This window comes from Coregonus clupeaformis, chromosome 10 (genome assembly GCF_020615455.1).
Source record: "Coregonus clupeaformis isolate EN_2021a chromosome 10, ASM2061545v1, whole genome shotgun sequence".
In the NCBI taxonomy this organism is placed as follows: domain Eukaryota; kingdom Metazoa; phylum Chordata; class Actinopteri; order Salmoniformes; family Salmonidae; genus Coregonus; species Coregonus clupeaformis.
This window is the reverse complement of record NC_059201.1, coordinates 53,702,348-53,726,040: the sequence shown is the minus strand read 5'-3', so window position 1 is coordinate 53,726,040 and position 23,693 is coordinate 53,702,348. Positions and strand designations below refer to the sequence as shown.

General features: G+C 44.4%; 1 protein-coding gene across 1 annotated transcript in view; it reads right to left on the bottom strand.

Moving 5' to 3' along the window:
- The window catches only part of LOC121575566 (stathmin-3), a 35,616-nt gene extending 12,234 nt beyond the window's left edge, over positions 1-23,382 (bottom strand). The window contains exon 1 of the mRNA XM_041888740.2: positions 23,201-23,382. Coding sequence (XP_041744674.1) covers positions 23,201-23,219 — 19 coding nt within the window. The 5' untranslated portion in view covers positions 23,220-23,382. The remainder of the gene's footprint in view (positions 1-23,200) is intronic.
- Positions 23,383-23,693: the final 311 nt, after the last annotated feature.

Sequence of the window (23,693 nt, the reverse complement as noted above, 5' to 3'; positions counted from 1 at the left end):
TGGTTAAGCAGCCTTTACTGGTTCTAACAGTAGACCTATCAGCTTGCTGCCAGCTCTTAGAAAACTGTTGGAGAAAAATGCGTTTGACTAAACAAATTAACAACAGACTTTGAGCAAGCTTATAGAGAAGGGCACTCAACATGTACTGCACTGACACAAATGACTGATGATTGGTTGAAATAAATTGATAATAAGAGGATTGTGGGAGCTGTACTTTTTGATTTCAGTGCAGCCTTTGATATTATTGACCATAACCTGTTGTTGAGAACACTTATGTGTTATGGCGTTTCAACCTTTGCCATATTGTGGATTCAGAGCTGTCTATCTAATAGAACTCAGAGGATGTTCTTTAATGGAAGCTTCTCTAATGTCAAACATGTTAAGTGTGGTGTACCACAGAGCAGCTCTCTAGGCCCTCTACTATTTTCTATTTTTACCAATGACCTGCCACTGGCATTAAACAAAGCATGTGTGTCCTTGTATGCTGATACTTCAACCATATACGCATCAGCAACCACAGCTAATGAAGTGACTGAAACCCTTAACAAAGAGCTATTGAATAGAGTTGAAGGATTGGGCTAATAACAAATAACAACAAATAATAACAAAGATAGCTAATAATGTAAGCATACTGTGTCCATAATAAGTATATAGGTTGTATGTTGGGAGCTTTTGGGAAAGAGCACAGTTAGAAAGATATGGCATATAGAAGCAAACCGGATGGACATCATGAAAATGATCGGAGAGGTTGAGAGTAGAAGAAGTTCAGGAGCAAAAAAAATTATATATATATATATATACAGTGGGGAAAAAAAGTATTTAGTCAGCCACCAATTGTGCATGTTCTCCCACTTAAAAAGATGAGAGAGGCCTGTAATTTTCATCATAGGTACACATCAACTATGACAAACAAATTGAGGAAAAAAAATCCAGAAAATCACATTGTAGGATTTTTTATGAATTTATTTGCAAATTATGGTGGAAAATAAGTATTTGGTCACCTACAAACAAGCAAGATTTCTGGCTCTCACAGACCTGTAACTTCTTCTTTAAGAGGCTCCTCTGTCCTCCACTCGTTACCTGTAATAATGGCACCTGTTTGAACTTGTTATCAGTATAAAAGACACCTGTCCACAACCTCAAACAGTCACACTCCAAACTCCACTATGGCCAAGACCAACGAGCTGTCAAAGGACACCAGAAACAAAATTGTAGACCTGCACCAGGCTGGGAAGACTGAATCTGAAATAGGTAAGCAGCTTGGTTTGAAGAAATCAACTGTGGGAGCAATTATTAGGAAATGGAAGACATACAAGACCACTGATAATCTCCCTCGATCTGGGGCTCCACGCAAGATCTCACCCCGTGGGGTCAAAATGATCACAAGAACGGTGAGCAAAAATCCCAGAACCACACGGGGGGACCTAGTGAATGACCTGCAGAGAGCTGGGACCAAAGTAACAAAGCCTACCATCAGTAACACACTACGCCGCCAGGGACTCAAATCCTGCAGTGTCAGACGTGTCCCCCTGCTTAAGCCAGTACATGTCCAGGCCCGTCTGAAGTTTGCTAGAGTGCATTTGGATGATCCAGAAGAGGATTGGGAGAATGTCATATGGTCAGATGAAACCAAAATAGAACTTTTTGGTAAAAACTCAACTCGTCGTGTTTGGAGGACAAAGAATGCTGAGTTGCATCCAAAGAACACCATACCTACTGTGAAGCATGGGGGTGGAAACATCATGCTTTGGGGCTGTTTTTCTGCAAAGGGACCAGGACGACTGATCCGTGTAAAGGAAAGAATGAATGGGGCCATGTATCGTGAGATTTTGAGTGAAAACCTCCTTCCATCAGCAAGGGCATTGAAGATGAAACGTGGCTGGGTCTTTCAGCATGACAATGATCCCAAACACACCGCCGGGCAACGAAGGAGTGGCTTCGTAAGAAGCATTTCAAGGTCCCAGAGTGGCCTAGCCAGTCTCCAGATCTCAACCCCATAGAAAATCTTTGGAGGGAGTTGAAAGTCCGTGTTGCCCAGCGACAGCCCCAAAACATCACTGCTCTAGAGGAGATCTGCATGGAGGAATGGGCCAAAATACCAGCAACAGTGTGTGAAAACCTTGTGAAGACTTACAGAAAACGTTTGACCTGTGTCATTGCCAACAAAGGGTATATAACAAAGTATTGAGAAACTTTTGTTATTGACCAAATACTTATTTTCCACCATCATTTGCAAATAAATTAATTTAAAATCCTACAATGTGATTTTCTGGAAAAAAAATTCTCCTTTTGTCTGTCATAGTTGACATGTACCTATGATGGAAATTACAGGCCTCTCTCATCTTTTTAAGTGGGAGAACTTGCACAATTGGTGGCTGACTAAATACTTTTTTTCCCCACTGTATATGTATGGGTGGTCCTCTGTAGCTCAGCTGGTAGAGCACGGCGCTTGTAACGCTAAGGTAGTGGGTTCGATCCCCGGGACCACCCATACACAAAAAATAAATAATGTATGCACGCATGACTGTAAGTCGCTTTGGATAAAAGCGTCTGCTAAATGGCATATTATTATATTATTATTATTATTATATATACAGTGGGGAGAACAAGTATTTGATACACTTGATTTTGCAGGTTTTCCTACTTACAAAGCATGTAAAGGTCTGTAATTTTTTATCATAGGTACACTTCAACTGTGAGAGACAGAATGTAAAACAAAAATCCAGAAAATCACATTGTATGATTTTTAAGTAATTCATTTGCGTTTTATTGCATGACATAAGTATTTGATCACCTACCAACCAGTAAGAATTCCGGCTCTCACAGACCTGTTAGTTTTTCTTTAGGAAGCCCTCCTGTTCTCCACTCATTACCTGTATTAACTGCACCTGTTTGAACTCGTTACCTGTATAAAAGACACCTGTCCACACACTCAATCAAACAGACTCCAACCTCTCCACAATGGCCAAGACCAGAGAGCTGTGTAAGGACATCAGAATACAGGACAATAGGCAAGCAGCATGGTGAGACAGCAACAACTGTTGGCGCAATTATTAGAAAATGGAAGAAGTTCAAGATGACGGTCAATCAACCTCGGTCTGGGGCTCCATGCAAGATCTCACCTCGTGGGGCATCAATGATCTTGAGGAAGGTGAGGGATCAGCCCAGAACTACACAGCAGGACCTGGTCAATGACCTGAAGAGAGCTGGGACCACAGTCTCAAAGAAAACCATTAGTAACACACTACGCCGTCATGGATTAAAATCCTGCAGCGCACGCAAGGTCCCCCTGCTCAAGTCAGCGCATGTCCAGGCCCATCTGAAGTTTGCCAATGACCATCTGGATGATCCAGAGGAGGAATGGGAGAAGGTCATGTGGTCTGATGAGACAAAAATATAGCTTTTTGGTCTAAACTCCACTCTCCGTGTTTGGAGGAAGAAGAAGGATGAGTACAACCCCAAGAACACCATCCCAACCGTGAAGCATGGAGGTGGAAACATCATTCTTTGGGGATGCTTTTCTGCAAAGGGGACAGGACGACTGCACCGTATTGAGGGGAGGATGGATGGGGCCATGTATCGCGAGATCTTGGCCAACAACCTCCTTCCCTCAGTAAGAGCATTGAAGATGGGTCGTGGCTGGGTCTTCCAGCATGACAACGACCCAAAACACACAGCCAGGGCAACTAAGGAGTGGCTCCGTAAGAAGCATCTCAAGGTCCTGGAGTGGCCTAGACAGTCTCCAGACCTGAACCCAATAGAAAATCTATGGAGGGAGCTGAAAGTCCGTATTGCACAGCGACAGCCCTGAAACCTGAAGGATCTGGAGAAGGTCTGTATGGAGGAGTGGGCCAAAATCCCTGCTGCAGTGTGTGCAAACCTGGTCAAGACCTACAGGAAACGTATGATCTCTGTAATTGCAAACAAAGGTTTCTGTACCAAATATTAAGTTCTGCTTTTCTGATGTATCAAATACTTATGTCATGCAATAAAATGCAAATTAATTACTTAAAAATCATACAATGTGATTTTCTGGATTTTTGTTTTAGATTCCATCTCTCACAGTTGAAGTGTACCTATGATAAAAATTACAGACCTCTACATGCTTTGTAAGTAGGAAAACCCGCAAAATCGGCAGTGTATCAAATACTTGTTCTCCCCACTGTATATACAGTGAGGGAAAAAAGTATTTGATCCCCTGCTGATTTTGTACCTTTGCCCACTGACAAAGACATGATCAGTCTATAATTTTAATGGTAGGTTTATTTGAACAGTGAGAGACAGAATAACAACAAAAAAATCCAGAAAAACACATGTCAAAAATGTTATAAATTGATTTGCATTTTAATGAGGGAAATAAGTATTTGACCCCTCTGCAAAACATGACTTAGTACTTGGTGGCAAAACCCTTGTTGGCAATCACAGAGGTCAGACGTTTCTTGTAGGTGGCCACCAGGTTTGCACACATCTCAGGAGGGATTTTATCTCACTCCTCTTTGCAGATCTTCTCCAAATCATTAAGGTTTTGAGCCTGACGTTTGGCAACTCGAACCTTCATCTCCCTCCACAGATTTTCTATGGGATTAAGGTCTGGAGACTGGCTAGGCCACTCTAGGACCTTAATGTGATTCTTCTTGAGCCACTCCTTTGTTGCCTTGGCCGTGTGTTTTGGGTCATTGTCATGCTGGAATACCCATCCACGACCCATTTTCAAAGACCTGGCTGAGGGAAGGAGGTTCTCACCCAAGATTTGACGGTACATGGCCCCGTCCATCGTCCCCTTTGATGCGGTGAAGTTGTCCTGTCCCCTTAGCAGAAAAACACCTCCAAAGCATAATGTTTCCACCTCCATGTTTGACGGTGGGGATGGTGTTCTTGGGGTCATAGGCAGCATTCCTCCTCCTCCAAACAGTGCGAGTTGAGTTGATGCCAAAGAGCTCCATTTTGGTCTCACCTGACCACAACACTTTCACCCAGTTCTCCTCTAAATCATTCAGATGTTCATTGGCAAACTTCAGACGGGCCTGTATATGTGCTTTCTTGAGCAGGGGGACCTTGCGGGCCCTGCAGGATTTCATTCCTTCACGGCGTATTGTGTTACCAATTGTTTTCTTGGTGACTATGGTCCCAGCTGCCTTGAGATCATTGACAAGATCCTCCCGTGTAGTTCTGGGCTGATTCCTCACCGTTCTCATGATCATTGCAACTCCACTAGGTGAGATCTTGCATGGAGCCCCAGGCCGAGGGAGATTGACAGTTATTTTGTGTAGCTTCCATTTGCGAATAATCGCACCAACTGTTGTCACCTTCTCACCAAGCTGCTTGGCGATGGTCTTGTAGCCCATTCCAGCCTTGTGTAGGTCTACAATCTTGTCCCTGACATCCTTGGAGAGCTCTTTGGTCTTGGCCATGGTGGAGAGTTTGGAATCTGATTGATTGATTGCTTTTGTGGACAGATGTCTTTTATACAGGTAACAAGATGAGATTAGGAGCACTCCCTTTAAGAGTGTGCTCCTAATCTCAGCTCGTTACCTGTATAAAAGACACCTGGCAGCCAGAAATCTTTCTGATTGAGAGGGGGTCAAATACTTATTTCCCTCATTAAAATGCAAATCAATTAATACAAACTTTTACATGCGTTTTTCTGGATTTTTTGTTGTTATTCTGTCTCTAACTGTTCTAATAAACCTACCATTAAAATTATAGACTGATCATTTCTTTGTCAGTGGGCAAACTTACAAAATCAGCAGGGGATCAAATACTTGTTTCCCTCACTGTACACATGATTTAGTTCTGTAGTGATTTTTTATTAAATTGCTTCTTTCAATTATTGATAAACCTGATACACCTGTTAAGAAACTGACTGTTAGAACTTTAAATGAAATGATGGGCAGAGAGACAAATTTAACTCCATCTTTCATAAAATCAGATGGCTTATTTATCTCTAAACCATTTGATGTTCCCAAATATTTTAATGATTACATCATTGGCAAAATGGGCAAACTTAGGCAGGAAATGCAACAACGAACAGTGAGCCATCGCATACAAAAACAAATAATGAAAGAAAAGCATTGTAGGTTTGTATTTTGTAAGTAAATATTATTGTTATCGATCAATAATGACAAACCTCCTGGCATTGACAACTTAGATGGAAAGCTACTGAGGATGGTAACTGACTCTATAACCACTCCTACCTGTCATATCTTTAATCTGAGCCTAGAGGAAAGTCTTTGACCTCAGGCCTGGAGGGAAGCCAAAGTCATTCTGCTAGAGTGGTTAAGCAGCCTTTACTGGTTCTAACAGTAGACCTATCAGCTTGCTGCCAGCTCTTAGAAAACCGTTGGAGAAAAATGTGTTTGACTAAACAAATTAACAACAGACTTTGAGCATGCTTATAGAGAAGGGCACTCAACATGTACTGCACTGACACAAATGACTGATGATTGGTTGAAATAAATTGATAATAAGAGGATTGTGGGAGCTGTACTTTTTGATTTCAGTGCAGCCTTTGATATTATTGACCATAACCTGTTGTTGAGAACACTTATGTGTTATGGCGTTTCAACCTTTGCCATATTGTGGATTCAGAGCTGTCTATCTAATAGAACTCAGAGGATGTTCTTTAATGGAAGCTTCTCTAATGTCAAACATGTTAAGTGTGGTGTACCACAGAGCAACTCTCTAGGCCCTCTACTATTTTCTATTTTTACCAATGACCTGCCACTGGCATTAAACAAAGCATGTGTGTCCTTGTATGCTGATACTTCAACCATATACGCATCAGCAACCACAGCTAATGAAGTGACTGAAACCCTTAACAAAGAGCTATTGAATAGAGTTGAAGGATTGGGCTAATAACAAATAACAACAAATAATAACAAAGATAGCTAATAATGTAAGCATACTGTGTCCATAATACGTATATAGGTTGTATGTTGGGAGCTTTTGGGAAAGAGCACAGTTAGAAAGATATGGCATATAGAAGCAAACTGGATGGACATCACGAAAATGATCGGAGAGGTTGAGAGTAGAAGAAGTTCAGGAGCAAAAAAAATAAATATATATATATATATATATATATGTATATATATATATTGTGATGTCACGAGAGGCTGTGTCCTGGAGGGACGTTACATCCCCCTGAGGTGGCTGCAAACCCAGACAGCTATGGCTCCATCTGCTGGTATGGTCGGGAACTCCACCCCTCTATGGCCAATCTTCCCACGCAGCTGAAACAAATGAGGAGCTGATGAGCTGAAGGTTTGGGAAGGGAAGAGACACACTGAGGGAGTGTGTGGGGGGTGAAGAGACACAGTCTCCAACCTGGGCTCTCTGGAGGACAAGAGTGCTGCACGTCCACTTCCATGAGGAATATAAGGATTTGGAGATACTTACCTTTGGGAAATACTCACCTTTGGATATATGCACCTGTGGAAATACGTGAGAGACATTTGGAAGGACTTTTTTGCTGGGTTGGCCACTAGCTGCAACGTGGACTACAGTAAGGCTGGGGAAAAGTTATCTGAGCGAGTGAGAATTATGATTTTGGATGTGGAAGAGACATCCCTGAACTGTTAACCCTTAAAGAGCCACAAGAGAACAGAATTTTGTTATATTTTCGTTAATTTCCCAAGACCTATAATAAAATCCTTGTTTTGTTTGAACCTTGTCTCCTTGCACTACTTGAGCAATCCCGCTGAAAGCTGTGTAGCCTCTCGTGACGTCACAGATGGTGGAGAATACGGGCACGCTCAAGCGTTAATAGTGCATGTCAGAGGAGGATACCGAAGGTTTGATCACCCAGTTTTCCAAGTTGGCCGTAGGCTCCCCGCCGACTGAAATGGAGGACATATTGAAAGCCCTTGTTGCTGGCCAGCAAGCCCAGATGCAAGCAAACGTGGCTCTCTTGGAGGAGCAAAAGAAAGCCAACCTTCTGAAGGCAGAGGAATTGCAGTTGCAGAGACAGAGGGTGGTCCAAAATACCCGCCCAATAAAGGCAAGTGACTTTATATCTAAGATGGGAGCTACCGATGACATTGAGGCATACCTGCATGCATTTGAGGCCACGGCCACTAGGGAAGCCTGGCCCAAGCAACAGTGGGTTGGTCTGTTAGCCCCCTTTCTAACCGGGGAATCGCTGAATGCTGTCCGGGACCTGGGCCCTGACCAGGTTACTGACTATGATGCCCTGAAGTCTGAGATCCTCAGCAGATATGGACTCACAAAGTTTGGTATGGCCCAGCGCTTTCACAGCTGGACCTTCCAACCAGACCAACCTCCTCGGGCGCAGATGCATGAACTTGTCCGAATCGCAAGGAAATGGCTGGATCCGCAGAGGAATACAGCAGCGGCGGTGGTGGAGGCCGTTGTGGTGGATCGTTACCCTACGCGCCCCTGCCTTATGAGGCAAAACGGTTCATCAGTCAACAGGCCTTGACCACGGCTGATCTGACCGTGGAAGCTGTGGAAAAGTACCAGGCCACAGCGGAGATGCTGAATGCTTCCCGAAAAGACCCCAGGAGTGCGGCCCCACCACAAATGGGAAGAACCCGTCCAAAGGACCCCAAGGTCTCGAACCCAGCCACGTCAGGACTTATCCCGGCTCCAGGGGGAGCCAGAAACCAGGCGGGTCCAAGAAGAGTACACCAGGAGGGGGAAACTTCGACAGTGTTACCGGTGTGGGGAGATGGGACATATCTCCTGGCAGTGTGGGAAACCAGCCGATGAACCTATGCCCACTGCGGAGTCCTCCAGCTCAGCACCCACACACCGTTTTTGCCTCGCTCTTGGGAGTCGTAGATGGCGGCCCAGATCGACCCCCCACCTGCCCGGTAACTGTGAATCACCATGATGTGGAGGCCTTACTGGATTCTGGTAGCCGGGCCACCCTGGTGCGTAAGGATTTGGTGGGCCCAACGTGTCTGACCCCCGGGGAAAGTCCTCCCAGTTTCCTGTGTCCATGGGGACACCAGAGAATACCCCATTACTGAACTTACAATGACCAGCACACGGGGAACCATACACACGACGGCGGGGGTGGTTGATTCCCCCCCGTCCCTGTCCTAATTGGACGAGACTGCCCAGCCTTTTACCCACTCTGGAGAGAGTCTCAGGAGAGGATAACCCGAGTACCTCGGAAACGGAGAGGCAAGACTCATCCTGGGAAGGCTCCGGTGCAATCCTCCGAGTTACTCACTCCCGCCCGGGCTCTGATAGGGATGGCAGGTGCCCAGACCGACACCGAGACTGGTCCGGATACGGGAGAAGAGAACGCAGCCCAGGAAAGTGCTCCGTTCTCCAGTGAAGAAGACGTCCCAGGCACCCAAGAGCTTCCCCCTCTCACAGGCCAGTATGGTACGGCTCAATTACAAGATCCTACTCTTGCAAATGCCTTAAGAAATGTGCAGGTATTAGAAGGTGTAGTGGTAGGTGATAAGACAAACCCTACTTACCCCCATTTCGCAGTAAACCGGGGTTAGTATATCAGATAGTCAAGAAAAATGATGAAGTGCATGAACAGCTCCTCGTGCCACAGCCCTATCGGGCCACAGTACTCAACCTAGCACACACACACCCGCTAAGGGGCCCACTTGGGGGTAGAGAAGACTAAGGAAAGAATCATGCAACGTTTCTTTTGGCCAGGAGTACACAAAGAGATAGAGAACTACTGCCGTAGTTGCCCTGAGTGTCAGCAGGTTGCGCCAAAGCCCACATATAGAAACCCGCTCATTCCCTTGCCCATTATCGAAACTCCTTTTGAGAGGATTGGATTAGACATAGTCGGGCCCTTACCGAAAAGTTCCAGGGGACATCAATACATTCTGGTCATTCTGGACTATGCATCCCGGTACCCGGAGGCCATTCCGCTGAGGAAGGCTACATCCAGACAAATTGCCAAGGAGCTGTTCCGTCTCTCAACTAGTCTGGGAATCCCAAAAGAGATATTGACGGACCAAGGGACTCCATTCATGTCCAGAGTGATGAAAGAACTCTGTGCTTTACTGAAAATCAAACAGCTGAGAACCTCGGTCTACCACCCCCAGACAGATGGCCTAGTCGAACGTTTTAACAAAACACTAAAATCCATGCTGCGGAAAGCGGTAGGGGAAGATGGGCGCAACTGGGATCAGCTGTTACCCTACATATTATTTGCGGTGAGAGAGGTACCTCAGTCTTCTACTGGTTTTTCACCCTTTGAGCTCTTGCTTTCCTACAGACCCAGAGGACTGCTCGACATCGCCAAGGAGGCCTGGGAGGAGCAGCCATGCCAACAGCGGACACTGATCGACCATGTCGGGGCTATGAGGGAGAGAATGAAGGCCATCTATCCCATGATGCGGGAACACCTGGAGGCCAGTCAGCGGCAACAGCAAGCCTCCTACAACAGATCTGCTCAACCCAGGGAGTTTAAGCCGGGGGACAGAGTGCTGGTCCTGGTGCCAACCGTTGAGTGTAAATTCCTGGCAACCTGGCAAGGACCATATGAGGTCATTGAACGCATGGGAGAAGTAAACTACAAGGTGAGGCAACCAGATAAAAGGAAAACTGAGCAGATTTATCATGTTAACCTTTTAAAGAAGTGGCACGCCAGAGAGGCGCTGTTCAGCTGTCTACCCCCCACAGAGACCAAGGAACCGGCGCGAGAAGAGGTTCAGCTGGGTCCAAATCTGTCCCCACATCAACGACAGATGGCCCTGGAACTCGTGGAGCAGAACCAGGATGTCTTCTCCTCCCTTCCCGGTCACACAGAGGTGGTCCAACATGAGATCCGCACCATGCCTGGCCGAACGGTAAACCAGCGCCCTGTACCGCGTGCCAGAGGCTCGTAAAGTGGTTATACAGAAGGAGGTAAGGAAGATGCGGGAGTTGGGAGTAATCGAAGAGTCCCACAGTGCCTGGGCAAGTCCCATCGTACTAGTTCCCAAGCCAGACGGTTCAGTACGATTTTGTAATGACTATCGAAAGTTGAATGAAGTGTCTGAATTTGATGCATACCCAATGCCTCGTGTCGATGATTTAATAGACTCCTTGGGGCATGCTCGTTTCCTAACCACTCTTGATCTCACAAAGGCTACTGGCAGGTGCCCCTGACCCCGGCGTCTAAGGAGAAGACAGCCTTTGCCACCCCCGGGAGGGGCTCTACCAGTATACCCGACTTCCGTTTGGTCTCCACGGGGCACCTGCCACGTTCCAACGCCTGATGGATCGAGTCCTTGCGCCCCACAAGAGGCACGCAGCGGCTTATTTGGATGATGTTGTTATACAAAGTCCGGATTGGGCCAGCCACATACCCCCGGGTACAAGCGGTGCTGGATTCGCTCAGGGAAGCAGGGCTCACGGCAAACCCGAAGAAGTGCAAGCTGGCCTTCAGTGAGACAAACTACCTGGGGTACACCATTGGGCGGGGGTTGGTCAAACCACGGGAAGCCAAACTGCGGGCCATACAGGACTGGCCGCAGCCCATCACCAAGAAGCAAGTAAGGTCATTTTTGGGCCTCGCTGGCTACTATAGACGCTTTATTGCAGATTTTGCTACCATAGCTGCACCGTTGGACGGAGCTGACGACCAAACGCCACTCACGAATGGTGAAGTGGAACCCTGCGGCGGAGGCGGCTTTCCTCAACCTGAAGCGAGCACTCTGCTCCAGTCCGATCCTGGTAGCACCGGACTTCAAGAAGGAATTCATTGTCCAAGCGGATGCTTCGGAGGTGGGTCTGGGTGCTGTCCTCACCCAGGCACATGACGGTGAAGAACATCCCATTCTCTACCTAAGCAGAAAGTTACTTCCAAGAGAGAAGAACTATTCAACGGTGGAGAAAGAATGTCTGGCTGTAGTCTGGGCCCTGGAGTCCCTTCGGTTCTATCTCCTGGGCCGACGTTTCATGGTGGTATCTGATCACGGCCCTCTGCAGTGGATGGCCAAGAACAAGGAATCAAACAGTAGAGTAACCAGATGGTTTTTGAGCTTGCAACCGTTTAACTTTTCTGTTGTCCACAGGGCTGGCAAGCACCACGGCAATGCGGACGCCCTCTCCCGGCGTGATGCCTTCTTCGCTGCCTTTACCCCGACGAGGACGTCGGTCCCGAGGAGGGGGATGTGATGTCACGAGAGGCTGTGTCCTGGAGGGACGTTACATCCCCCTGAGGTGGCTGCAAACCCAGACAGCTATGGCTCCATCTGCTGGTATGGTCGGGAACTCCACCCCTCTATGGCCAATCTTCCCACGCAGCTGAAACAAATGAGGAGCTGATGAGCTGAAGGTTTGGGAAGGGAAGAGACACACTGAGGGAGTGTGTGGGGGGTGAAGAGACACAGTCTCCAACCTGGGCTCTCTGGAGGACAAGAGTGCTGCACGTCCACTTCCATGAGGAATATAAGGATTTGGAGATACTTACCTTTGGGAAATACTCACCTTTGGATATATGCACCTGTGGAAATACGTGAGAGACATTTGGAAGGACTTTTTGCTGGGTTGGCCACTAGCTGCAACGTGGACTACAGTAAGGCTGGGGAAAAGTTATCTGAGCGAGTGAGAATTATGATTTTGGATGTGGAAGAGACATCCCTGAACTGTTAACCCTTAAAGAGCCACAAGAGAACAGAATTTTGTTATATTTTCGTTAATTTCCCAAGACCTATAATAAAATCCTTGTTTTGTTTGAACCTTGTCTCCTTGCACTACTTGAGCAATCCCGCTGAAAGCTGTGTAGCCTCTCGTGACGTCACAATATACAGTGGGGAGAACAAGTATTTGATACACTTGATTTTGCAGGTTTTCCTACTTACAAAGCATGTAAAGGTCTGTAATTTTTATCATAGGTACACTTCAACTGTGAGAGACAGAATGTAAAACAAAAATCCAGAAAATCACATTGTATGACTTTTAAGTAACTAATTTGCGTTTTATTGCATGACATAAGTATTTGATCACCTACCAACCAGTAAGAATTCCGGCTCTCACAGACCTGTTAGTTTTTCTTTAGGAAGCCCTCCTGTTCTCCACTCATTACCTGTATTAACTGCACCTGTTTGAACTCGTTACCTGTATAAAAGACACCTGTCCACACACTCAATCAAACAGACTCCAACCTCTCCACAATGGCCAAGACCAGAGAGCTGTGTAAGGACATCAGGCTACAGGACAATAGGCAAGCAGCATGGTGAGACGGCAACAACTGTTGGCGCAATTATTAGAAAATGGAAGAAGTTCAAGATGACGGTCAATCAACCTCAGTCTGGGGCTCCATGCAAGATCTCACCTCGTGGGGCATCAATGATCAGAGGAAGGTGAGGGATCAGCCCAGAACTACACAGCAGGACCTGGTCAATGACCTGAAGAGAGCTGGGACCACAGTCTCAAAGAAAACCATTAGTAACACACTACGCCGTCATGGATTAAAATCCTGCAGCGCACGCAAGGTCCCCCTGCTCAAGTCAGCGCATGTCCAGGCCCGTCTGAAGTTTGCCAATGACCATCTGGATGATCCAGAGGAGGAATTGGAGAAGGTCATGTGGTCTGATGAGACAAAAATATAGCTTTTTGGTCTAAACTCCACTCGCCGTGTTTGGAGGAAGAAGAAGGATGAGTACAACCCCAAGAACACCATCCCAACCGTGAAGCATGGAGGTGGAAACATCATTCTTTGGGGATGCTTTTCTGCAAATGGGACAGGACGACTGCACCGTATTGAGGGGAGGATGGATGGGGCCATGTATCGCGAGATCTTGGCCAACAACCTCCTTCCCTCAGTAAGAGCATTGAAGATGGGTCGTGGCTGGGTCTTCCAGCATGACAACAACTCGAAACACACAGCCAGGGCAACTAAGGAGTGGCTCCGTAAGAAGCATCTCAAGGACCTGGAGTGGCCTAGACAGTCTCCAGACCTGAACCCAATAGAAAATCTTTGGAGGGAGCTGAAAGTCCGTATTGCCCAGCGACAGCCCCGAAACCTGATGGATCTGGAGAAGGTCTGTATGGAGGAGTGGGCCAAAATCCCTGCTGCAGTGTGTGCAAACCTGGTCAAGACCTACAGGAAATGTATGATCTCTGTAATTGCAAACAAAGGTTTCTGTACCAAATATTAAGTTCTGCTTTTCTGATGTATCAAATACTTATGTCATGCAATAAAATGCAAATTAATTACTTAAAAATCATACAATGTGATTTTCTGGATTTTTGTTTTAGATTCCATCTCTCACAGTTGAAGTGTACCTATGATAAAAATTACAGACCTCTACATGCTTTGTAAGTAGGAAAACCCGCAAAATCGGCAGTGTATCAAATACTTGTTCTCCCCACTGTATATACAGTGAGGGAAAAAAGTATTTGATCCCCTGCTGATTTTGTACCTTTGCCCACTGACAAAGACATGATCAGTCTATAATTTTAATGGTAGGTTTATTTGAACAGTGAGAGACAGAATAACAACAAAAAATCCAGAAAAAACACATGTCAAAATGTTATAAATTGATTTGCATTTTAATGAGGGAAATAAGTATTTGACCCCTCTGCAAAACATGACTTAGTACTTGGTGGCAAAACCCTTGTTGGCAATCACAGAGGTCAGACGTTTCTTGTAGGTGGCCACCAGGTTTGCACACATCTCAGGAGGGATTTTATCTCACTCGTCTTTGCAGATCTTCTCCAAATCATTAAGGTTTTGAGCCTGACGTTTGGCAACTCGAACCTTCAGCTCCCTCCACAGATTTTCTATGGGATTAAGGTCTGGAGACTGGCTAGGCCACTCTAGGACCTTAATGTGCTTCTTCTTGAGCCACTCCTTTGTTGCCTTGGCCGTGTGTTTTGGGTCATTGTCATGCTGGAATACCCATCCACGACCCATTTTCAAAGACCTGGCTGAGGGAAGGAGGTTCTCACCCAAGATTTGACGGTACATGGCCCCGTCCATCGTCCCTTTGATGCGGTGAAGTTGTCCTGTCCCCTTAGCAGAAAAACACCTCCAAAGCATAATGTTTCCACCTCCATGTTTGACGGTGGGGATGGTGTTCTTGGGGTCATAGGCAGCATTCCTCCTCCTCCAAACAGTGCGAGTTGAGTTGATGCCAAAGAGCTCCATTTTGGTCTCATCTGACCACAACACTTTCACCCAGTTCTCCTCTAAATCATTCAGATGTTCATTGGCAAACTTCAGACGGGCCTGTATATGTGCTTTCTTGAGCAGGGGGACCTTGCGGGCGCTGCAGGATTTCAGTCCTTCACGGCGTAGTGTGTTACCAATTGTTTTCTTGGTGACTATGGTCCCAGCTGCCTTGAGATCATTGACAAGATCCTCCCGTGTAGTTCTGGGCTGATTCCTCACCGTTCTCATGATCATTGCAACTCCACTAGGTGAGATCTTGCATGGAGCCCCAGGCCGAGGGAGATTGACAGTTATTTTGTGTAGCTTCCATTTGCGAATAATCGCACCAACTGTTGTCACCTTCTCACCAAGCTGCTTGGCGATGGTCTTGTAGCCCATTCCAGCCTTGTGTAGGTCTACAATCTTGTCCCTGACATCCTTGGAGAGCTCTTTGGTCTTGGCCATGGTGGAGAGTTTGGAATCTGATTGATTGATTGCTTTTGTGGACAGATGTCTTTTATACAGGTAACAAGCTGAGATTAGGAGCACTCCCTTTAAGAGTGTGCTCCTAATCTCAGCTCGTTACCTGTATAAAAGACACCTGGCAGCCAGAAATCTTTCTGATTGAGAGGGGGTCAAATACTTATTTCCCTCATTAAAATGCAAATCAATTAATAAAAACTTTTACATGCGTTTTTCTGGATTTTTTTGTTGTTATTCTGTCTCTCACTGTTCAAATAAACCTACCATTAAAAATTATAGACTGATCATTTCTTTGTCAGTGGGCAAACTTACAAAATCAGCAGGGGATCAAATACTTGTTTCCCTCACTGTACACATGATTTAGTTCTGTAGTGATTTTTTATTAAATTGCTTCTTTCAATTATTGATAAACCTGATACACCTGTTAAGAAACTGACTGTTAGAACTTTAAATGAAATGATGGGCAGAGAGACAAATTTAACTCCATCATTCATAAAATCAGATGGCTTATTTATCGCTAAACCATTTGATGTTCCCAAATATTTTAATGATTACATCATTGGCAAAATGGGCAAACTTAGGCAGGAAATGCAACAACGAACAGTGAGCCATCGCATACAAAAACAAATAATGAAAGAAAAGCATTGTAGGTTTGTATTTTGTAAGTAAATATTATTGTTATCGATCAATAATGACAAACCTCCTGGCATTGACAACTTAGATGGAAAGCTACTGAGGATGGTAACTGACTCTATAACCACTCCTACCTGTCATATCTTTAATCTGAGCCTAGAGGAAAGTCTTTGACCTCAGGCCTGGAGGGAAGCCAAAGTCATTCTGCTAGAGTGGTTAAGCAGCCTTTACTGGTTCTAACAGTAGACCTATCAGCTTGCTGCCAGCTCTTAGAAAACTGTTGGAGAAAAATGCGTTTGACTAAACAAATTAACAACAGACTTTGAGCAAGCTTATAGAGAAGGGCACTCAACATGTACTGCACTGACACAAATGACTGATGATTGGTTGAAATAAATTGATAATAAGAGGATTGTGGGAGCTGTACTTTTGATTTCAGTGCAGCCTTTGATATTATTGACCATAACCTGTTGTTGAGAACACTTATGTGTTATGGCGTTTCAACCTTTGCCATATTGTGGATTCAGAGCTGTCTATCTAATAGAACTCAGAGGATGTTCTTTAATGGAAGCTTCTCTAATGTCAAACATGTTAAGTGTGGTGTACCACAGAGCAGCTCTCTAGGCCCTCTACTATTTTCTATTTTTACCAATGACCTGCCACTGGCATTAAACAAAGCATGTGTGTCCTTGTATGCTGATACTTCAACCATATACGCATCAGCAACCACAGCTAATGAAGTGACTGAAACCCTTAACAAAGAGCTATTGAATAGAGTTGAAGGATTGGGCTAATAACAAATAACAACAAATAATAACAAAGATAGCTAATAATGTAAGCATACTGTGTCCATAATACGTATATAGGTTGTATGTTGGGAGCTTTTGGGAAAGAGCACAGTTAGAAAGATATGGCATATAGAAGCAAACTGGATGGACATCACGAAAATGATCGGAGAGGTTGAGAGTAGAAGAAGTTCAGGAGCAAAAAAAATAAATATATATATATATATATATGTATATATATATATACAGTGGGGAGAACAAGTATTTGATACACTTGATTTTGCAGGTTTTCCTACTTACAAAGCATGTAAAGGTCTGTAATTTTTATCATAGGTACACTTCAACTGTGAGAGACAGAATGTAAAACAAAAATCCAGAAAATCACATTGTATGACTTTTAAGTAACTAATTTGCGTTTTATTGCATGACATAAGTATTTGATCACCTACCAACCAGTAAGAATTCCGGCTCTCACAGACCTGTTAGTTTTTCTTTAGGAAGCCCTCCTGTTCTCCACTCATTACCTGTATTAACTGCACCTGTTTGAACTCGTTACCTGTATAAAAGACACCTGTCCACACACTCAATCAAACAGACTCCAACCTCTCCACAATGGCCAAGACCAGAGAGCTGTGTAAGGACATCAGGCTACAGGACAATAGGCAAGCAGCATGGTGAGACGGCAACAACTGTTGGCGCAATTATTAGAAAATGGAAGAAGTTCAAGATGACGGTCAATCAACCTCAGTCTGGGGCTCCATGCAAGATCTCACCTCGTGGGGCATCAATGATCAGAGGAAGGTGAGGGATCAGCCCAGAACTACACAGCAGGACCTGGTCAATGACCTGAAGAGAGCTGGGACCACAGTCTCAAAGAAAACCATTAGTAACACACTACGCCGTCATGGATTAAAATCCTGCAGCGCACGCAAGGTCCCCCTGCTCAAGTCAGCGCATGTCCAGGCCCGTCTGAAGTTTGCCAATGACCATCTGGATGATCCAGAGGAGGAATTGGAGAAGGTCATGTGGTCTGATGAGACAAAAATATAGCTTTTTGGTCTAAACTCCACTCGCCGTGTTTGGAGGAAGAAGAAGGATGAGTACAACCCCAAGAACACCATCCCAACCGTGAAGCATGGAGGTGGAAACATCATTCTTTGGGGATGCTTTTCTGCAAATGGGACAGGACGACTGCACCGTATTGAGGGGAGGATGGATGGGGCCATGTATCGCGAGATCTTGGCCAACAACCTCCTTCCCTCAGTAAGAGCATTGAAGATGGGTCGTGGCTGGGTCTTCCAGCATGACAACAACCCGAAACACACAGCCAGGGCAACTAAGGAGTGGCTCCGTAAGAAGCATCTCAAGGTCCTGGAGTGGCCTAGACAGTCTCCAGACCTGAACCCAATAGAAAATCTTTGGAGGGAGCTGAAAGTCCGTATTGCCCAGCGACAGCCCCGAAACCTGATGGATCTGGAGAAGGTCTGTATGGAGGAGTGGGCCAAAATCCCTGCTGCAGTGTGTGCAAACCTGGTCAAAACCTACAGGAAACATATGATCTCTGTAATTGCAAACAAAGGTTTCTGTACCAAATATTAAGTTCTGCTTTTCTGATGTATCAAATACTTATGTCATGCAATAAAATGCAAATTAATTACTTAAAAATCATACAATGTGATTTTCTGGATTTTTGTTTTAGATTCCGTCTCTCACAGTTGAAGTGTACCTATGATAAAAAGTACAGACCTCTACATGCTTTGTAATTAGGAAAACCTGCAAAATCGGCAGTGTATCAAATACTTGTTCTCCCCACTGTGTATGTATATATATATAATATAATTATTGTAAAATTAACTGTGTCCATAAGGTGTAGATAGTAAGTATAGACCGGAAGTAGAGGCCTGGGCATTGTTGTTCACTAATTTGCTCCAAGTAGGGAAAGGATGGCGGGGTTGAAAAGTAATAAAGGGGAGTATATATATAAAAAACATGGGGGATTGGAAGTGATGCAGACAATTACATTGATAGAAGTTACAATCTATCTGCAATATTAAGCTGAAGTATGTGGCAGTCTAGCTATCAACAGAATGTTCACACAACTCTACTTTGCTCATGTTTTGGTTTATTGTTGTTCTTCATCTTATGTATTTTAAGATCTACGTGATGGAGTGTGACCTTGAGGGGCAGCTGTCACCTTCATGGGTGAAAAAGAAGTGGGAGAACCATAAGCAAAAATACACGGTATGCTACTGTATGTTATCTTGACATTTATTGCTGTGCTGTACTTGGCTAATAAAGTTCCAATTTCTCTGAGAGCAACAACACTTTCCCATCTATTTTCATACTTCACCGGCACATTCATGTAAGTGTGAAGATATAGGCTACATGTTAGAAAAGTGCAACTATTCCAGAGAAATATACTGCAATTGGCATAATACCTTTTGCGGGCCTTTACATGTAATATGTTTGATGCTGAAAGCTATCCTTTTCTATATTCTTCAGAAGTTGAAAGCTCTCCCCACCGGAGTCAGCACGGAGGGAGGGGAGGCCGCAGACACATACTGGAGGTGGTATGCAGTGATGGATAAGGTGCTGCAGGGGCTGCCACTCCATCACCCCACTGGGCATCATCTCCTCCTCTCCCTCCCAGAAGGGTCCAGATGTGGAGACGGGAGAAGGAGGTGACTACCAGGGAGGCACGCTTTATGGCCATTTTAGAGGCCATGATTAAGAAGTAGTTTTATGTATTTTGTATGTGTATTTTATTTATAGCTATTAATTTATTCATTTTCTACTGTCCTGTTTTCTCATTGAAAAGTGTTTCTTGTTTGTAATAAACATTTTTATTTGATACCGGTACTTCTACTGTTGGTGTGTTTGACTTTCAACATTTCAACATTAAGAAATGAACTCGCACATCTGAGCCAATGTATCTTGTTGAAGGTGCATGGTAACAATTAGATAAGTAAAAAAATTAAAAAATAACTGCACACTGCTCTTGCTAGTATCACTTTTTTATTGAAGCTTACGTGTCAGCCTCTTGTCCTTCGTCAGAGCTTTTTGCTCTACTAAACTAAATAAATTAACTTTGGTATAATAATAATTGATTACAATTCAATAGCGCTTTTCATAATCTCAAAGCGCATCAAAAGCAAAAAACAAACAAGCAATACATCATGAGGAACCTAGCTATAGTTGGCTATATCAACCAATAGAGGCCAGGTCAGGAGAGGGACAGGTCATGACTTGATTAGATGAAGGTGGTCAGGGAGATGGTTGATGAAGATGGAGTCTGGTGACGATCTTGCAGAGGGCTACTCAGGTAGTCGTGTAGCCACTGGACTTCTCCTTCACAATGTATGGCACCCACTTGGGTGATGCCTCAGCAGCTCTGGGCGCCAGAAAGCTCACCACACACAGTTCAGAGTAGTAGCCAGTCGTCCTCATTACAAGCCCTCTGCCTCAGCACTGCATTCCTCTACTGCATCTCACATTCCTCTCAAGCTTCAGGTGACTCTTCAACTGATACATGCGTAGGCCTACGGTACACTGAAGTTTACTCCAAATACGTAGTTCCAAATGCTAGCTACTTAGCTAACATTATCCCAAAACAACAGCACGAAAGTTCACTGTGTGGGGCTGCAGACGATCCTTTTCGGTTCATATGAAGCCGTAATTGATGGTGCGTTCAAGACAACCGGGAACTCGGGGGGAAAAACGTGCTCCGACTGTGAAAAACCATTTTCAACGGTCATCCAGCCCGGAATTACAAGTCATAAACTCTGGCATCATCCTAGCGCTCCAACTTGAAGATCACTGATGTCACGATTTTTCCCAGTCTGAGCTTGTTTTGTTTCCAAATTGCCAGTTGTCTTAAACGCACAAAAAGTAGTACGTTTTGGCTGTGGCATACTGCATACTTTTTACTAAACAGTACATGCTAAATAGTACGTAGTATGATTAGTACACAGTATGCAGTTTAAGTAAGTAGTAGGCAAGCCAGATTTCCGACACAGCCATGACCTCAGCATGCTAGCTAGCGCTGCTTTACCGTTAAATTACTGCACGATATGGTTCTCTGGAGGAGAGATTCCTACAGGCATGAATGTACTCCTATCTTCAGATGCATGTGAATGTTGAATAAGTTCTCTCTCTCTTGCTCTCTCTCTCTCTCTGACTCATTCTGGGTGAGTGGGCTGAGGGGCCTATGGATCTATAAAAAACGGTATAATGTTACATTATTATGAAGAAATAGAAGGACAAGAAAACTGAACGCCTACATTATTCCACTGAAATACTTCAAAATGGCCACCTTGTATACCAGGTCATTTTCAGGGTGAAAATATTTTTTACGTTTTCAAGGCGTGTTTAGGAGATGAAGGAAATGTTTCTGCGATTCAAGGTCAGAATGTAAACTGTCATTTCGGATGACAATCTAAGTGTAAGTTAGACATCAATTCATGTTTATCTCTTTTTACCCCCAAAAATAAGTATTTCTCATTGACTCCCTACTGTGTGATGGAGGTGAGTCTAACCAGTGGCAGATAACAAGCTGTGTGTTTGGGAACAGGGTGAAACCACAAAGAGATAAACATTAGCATAATGAACAGGGCAAAGCCACTGGGCCATAGGCTATGCATAATTAACTAGGTTTTTACGTGAGAGAAAAATAACACATATTTTCTTAAGGTTTTGGGGATTCCTCACGTTTTGATGGATTTTCATTGATCAATAATTGTTATTCAATAAACACATTCTACATTTACCATGGGGTTAGATAAAATATTATTGATGTGAACGCCATATGGAGGGGGTTTCAGATGCAGATCAGCTCTTCAGAGGGAGCTACAGTACACTTCCACAAAATAATGGATTGACTGACAGGATGATCTTATGTATACTACTAATTCTTTACACATTATTTTGACACTGCAATAACTGTAGAGTTTGTTACAGTGCTTAGCTTTTGATATGACACAAAAGGCTGATAATCTACAGCGCCATAACATGTTGAATACTTTTTCCATGCTGTGTATATACTAAAACAGTGATACCTACGCTAAGAACAGTTTGTCTTTGATGAAAAAGTGGTGAAATGAGTATTGATGTGTATCACAAACTGCCTGCCTTTTAGCTGGTTGCATGGCTGATGATGCTGACAGATCCTATAGCTGTCGATGACCTCTGAACTGTGCTAGAATCAAATAAGCAGGCCTAAAGGCTGGAGCTGTTATACTGTGCTGTATCAGACTTTGTTGAATCAGATTGTGATACATTCTATATATTGTATCAGATACTGTATTGTATCATGGTTTTGTCAGAGATTTACACCCCTTGTGATTCCTATCGAATAAACTGTATGGGACCTATAGTTTCCCGCATTGCAAGCCCAATGTGAGCTTCCTTTTGTATTGCTTCAGATCTGCATCTTCAAGCGGCCATTTTATCAGCAGTCACACCTTGGTTGTGAAACAAATTGCACCCTATTCCCTACATCGTGCACTACTTGCGACTAGAGTCCTATGGCCCCTGGTCTAAGGTAGTGCATTATATAAGGAATAAGGTGAGACGCAGCTCTTGGCACGACTGAGGCAAATCCCTGAGATCTCTAATCAGCAATTGTAACGATCTGATCCCCTGAAATAATCCAGTTCTTTAGGAACAAGATACACAGCATGGTTGGTCATTTTAGACGGACATAAAAAATGTAACCCTCAGTTTCTACATATGACCTTTATAAGCATTTAAATGAAACTAATGTGATTCCTAGATCCTCATCCATTCATAAATGGTCAAATTTGATGTGGCCAGACATTAGGTCAAATTATTAATAATTAATATGCCATCTAGCAGACGCTTTTATCCAAAGCGACTTACAGTCATGCGTGCATACATTTTTGTGTATGGGTGGTCCCGGGGATCGAACCCACTACCTTGGCGTTACAAGCGCCGTGCTCTACCAGCTGAGCTACAGAGGACCACAATTAAAAGATGCTCAGGAGATCTATTTTACATGAAATTGTTTTATACAAAATACACCACCTATATTAACAATACATCTCAGTTCATATGAAAATACTCCCCACCCATCAACGCATCTTCAATAACATCTAGATATTTTGTCTAAAACCATGCAACAGAAGGATTTCATCTGATAAATACATATCCACCCCCATTTTATAACAGATAGGTGGAAACAACGTTTTGGATGAGTTACCTGATACGGTGCTGGCCATGGTTGCTAGCGGCGGAGGTGAGAGCAGGATGCTGCCGGATGGAGGAGAGGCGAGAATGTGAGAGAGGAGGAGGAGAGATGGCTTGGTGTGTATATCTGTCTCCGAGTGGCGCAGTGCACAAGCCTCACTGCGGTGCTGCGTGGACAATGACCAGCCGGCTCGACTCGATAGGGGCTGCTGCAACCTGCCAGAGACCAGGAGAGGGGGAGGGGTGGGGAGAGAGAGAGGCCTATGCACACACACACTCTCTCTCTTTCACACACACATATACACACAGGCACGCATACTACAGTATTTCTTGCTAAAGCATTGAATAGGTAGCTTCAATCTTTTTTATTCTGAAAATGTAAACATTATATAGAACATCTTAGGATGTCTGATGTGCATCCTCAAAAGAGAATGTGTGAGTGAGGGATGCGACACAACCACACTTCCCTGCTAGACAAATGTGGTTGTCCCCAGGGGTTGGAACTG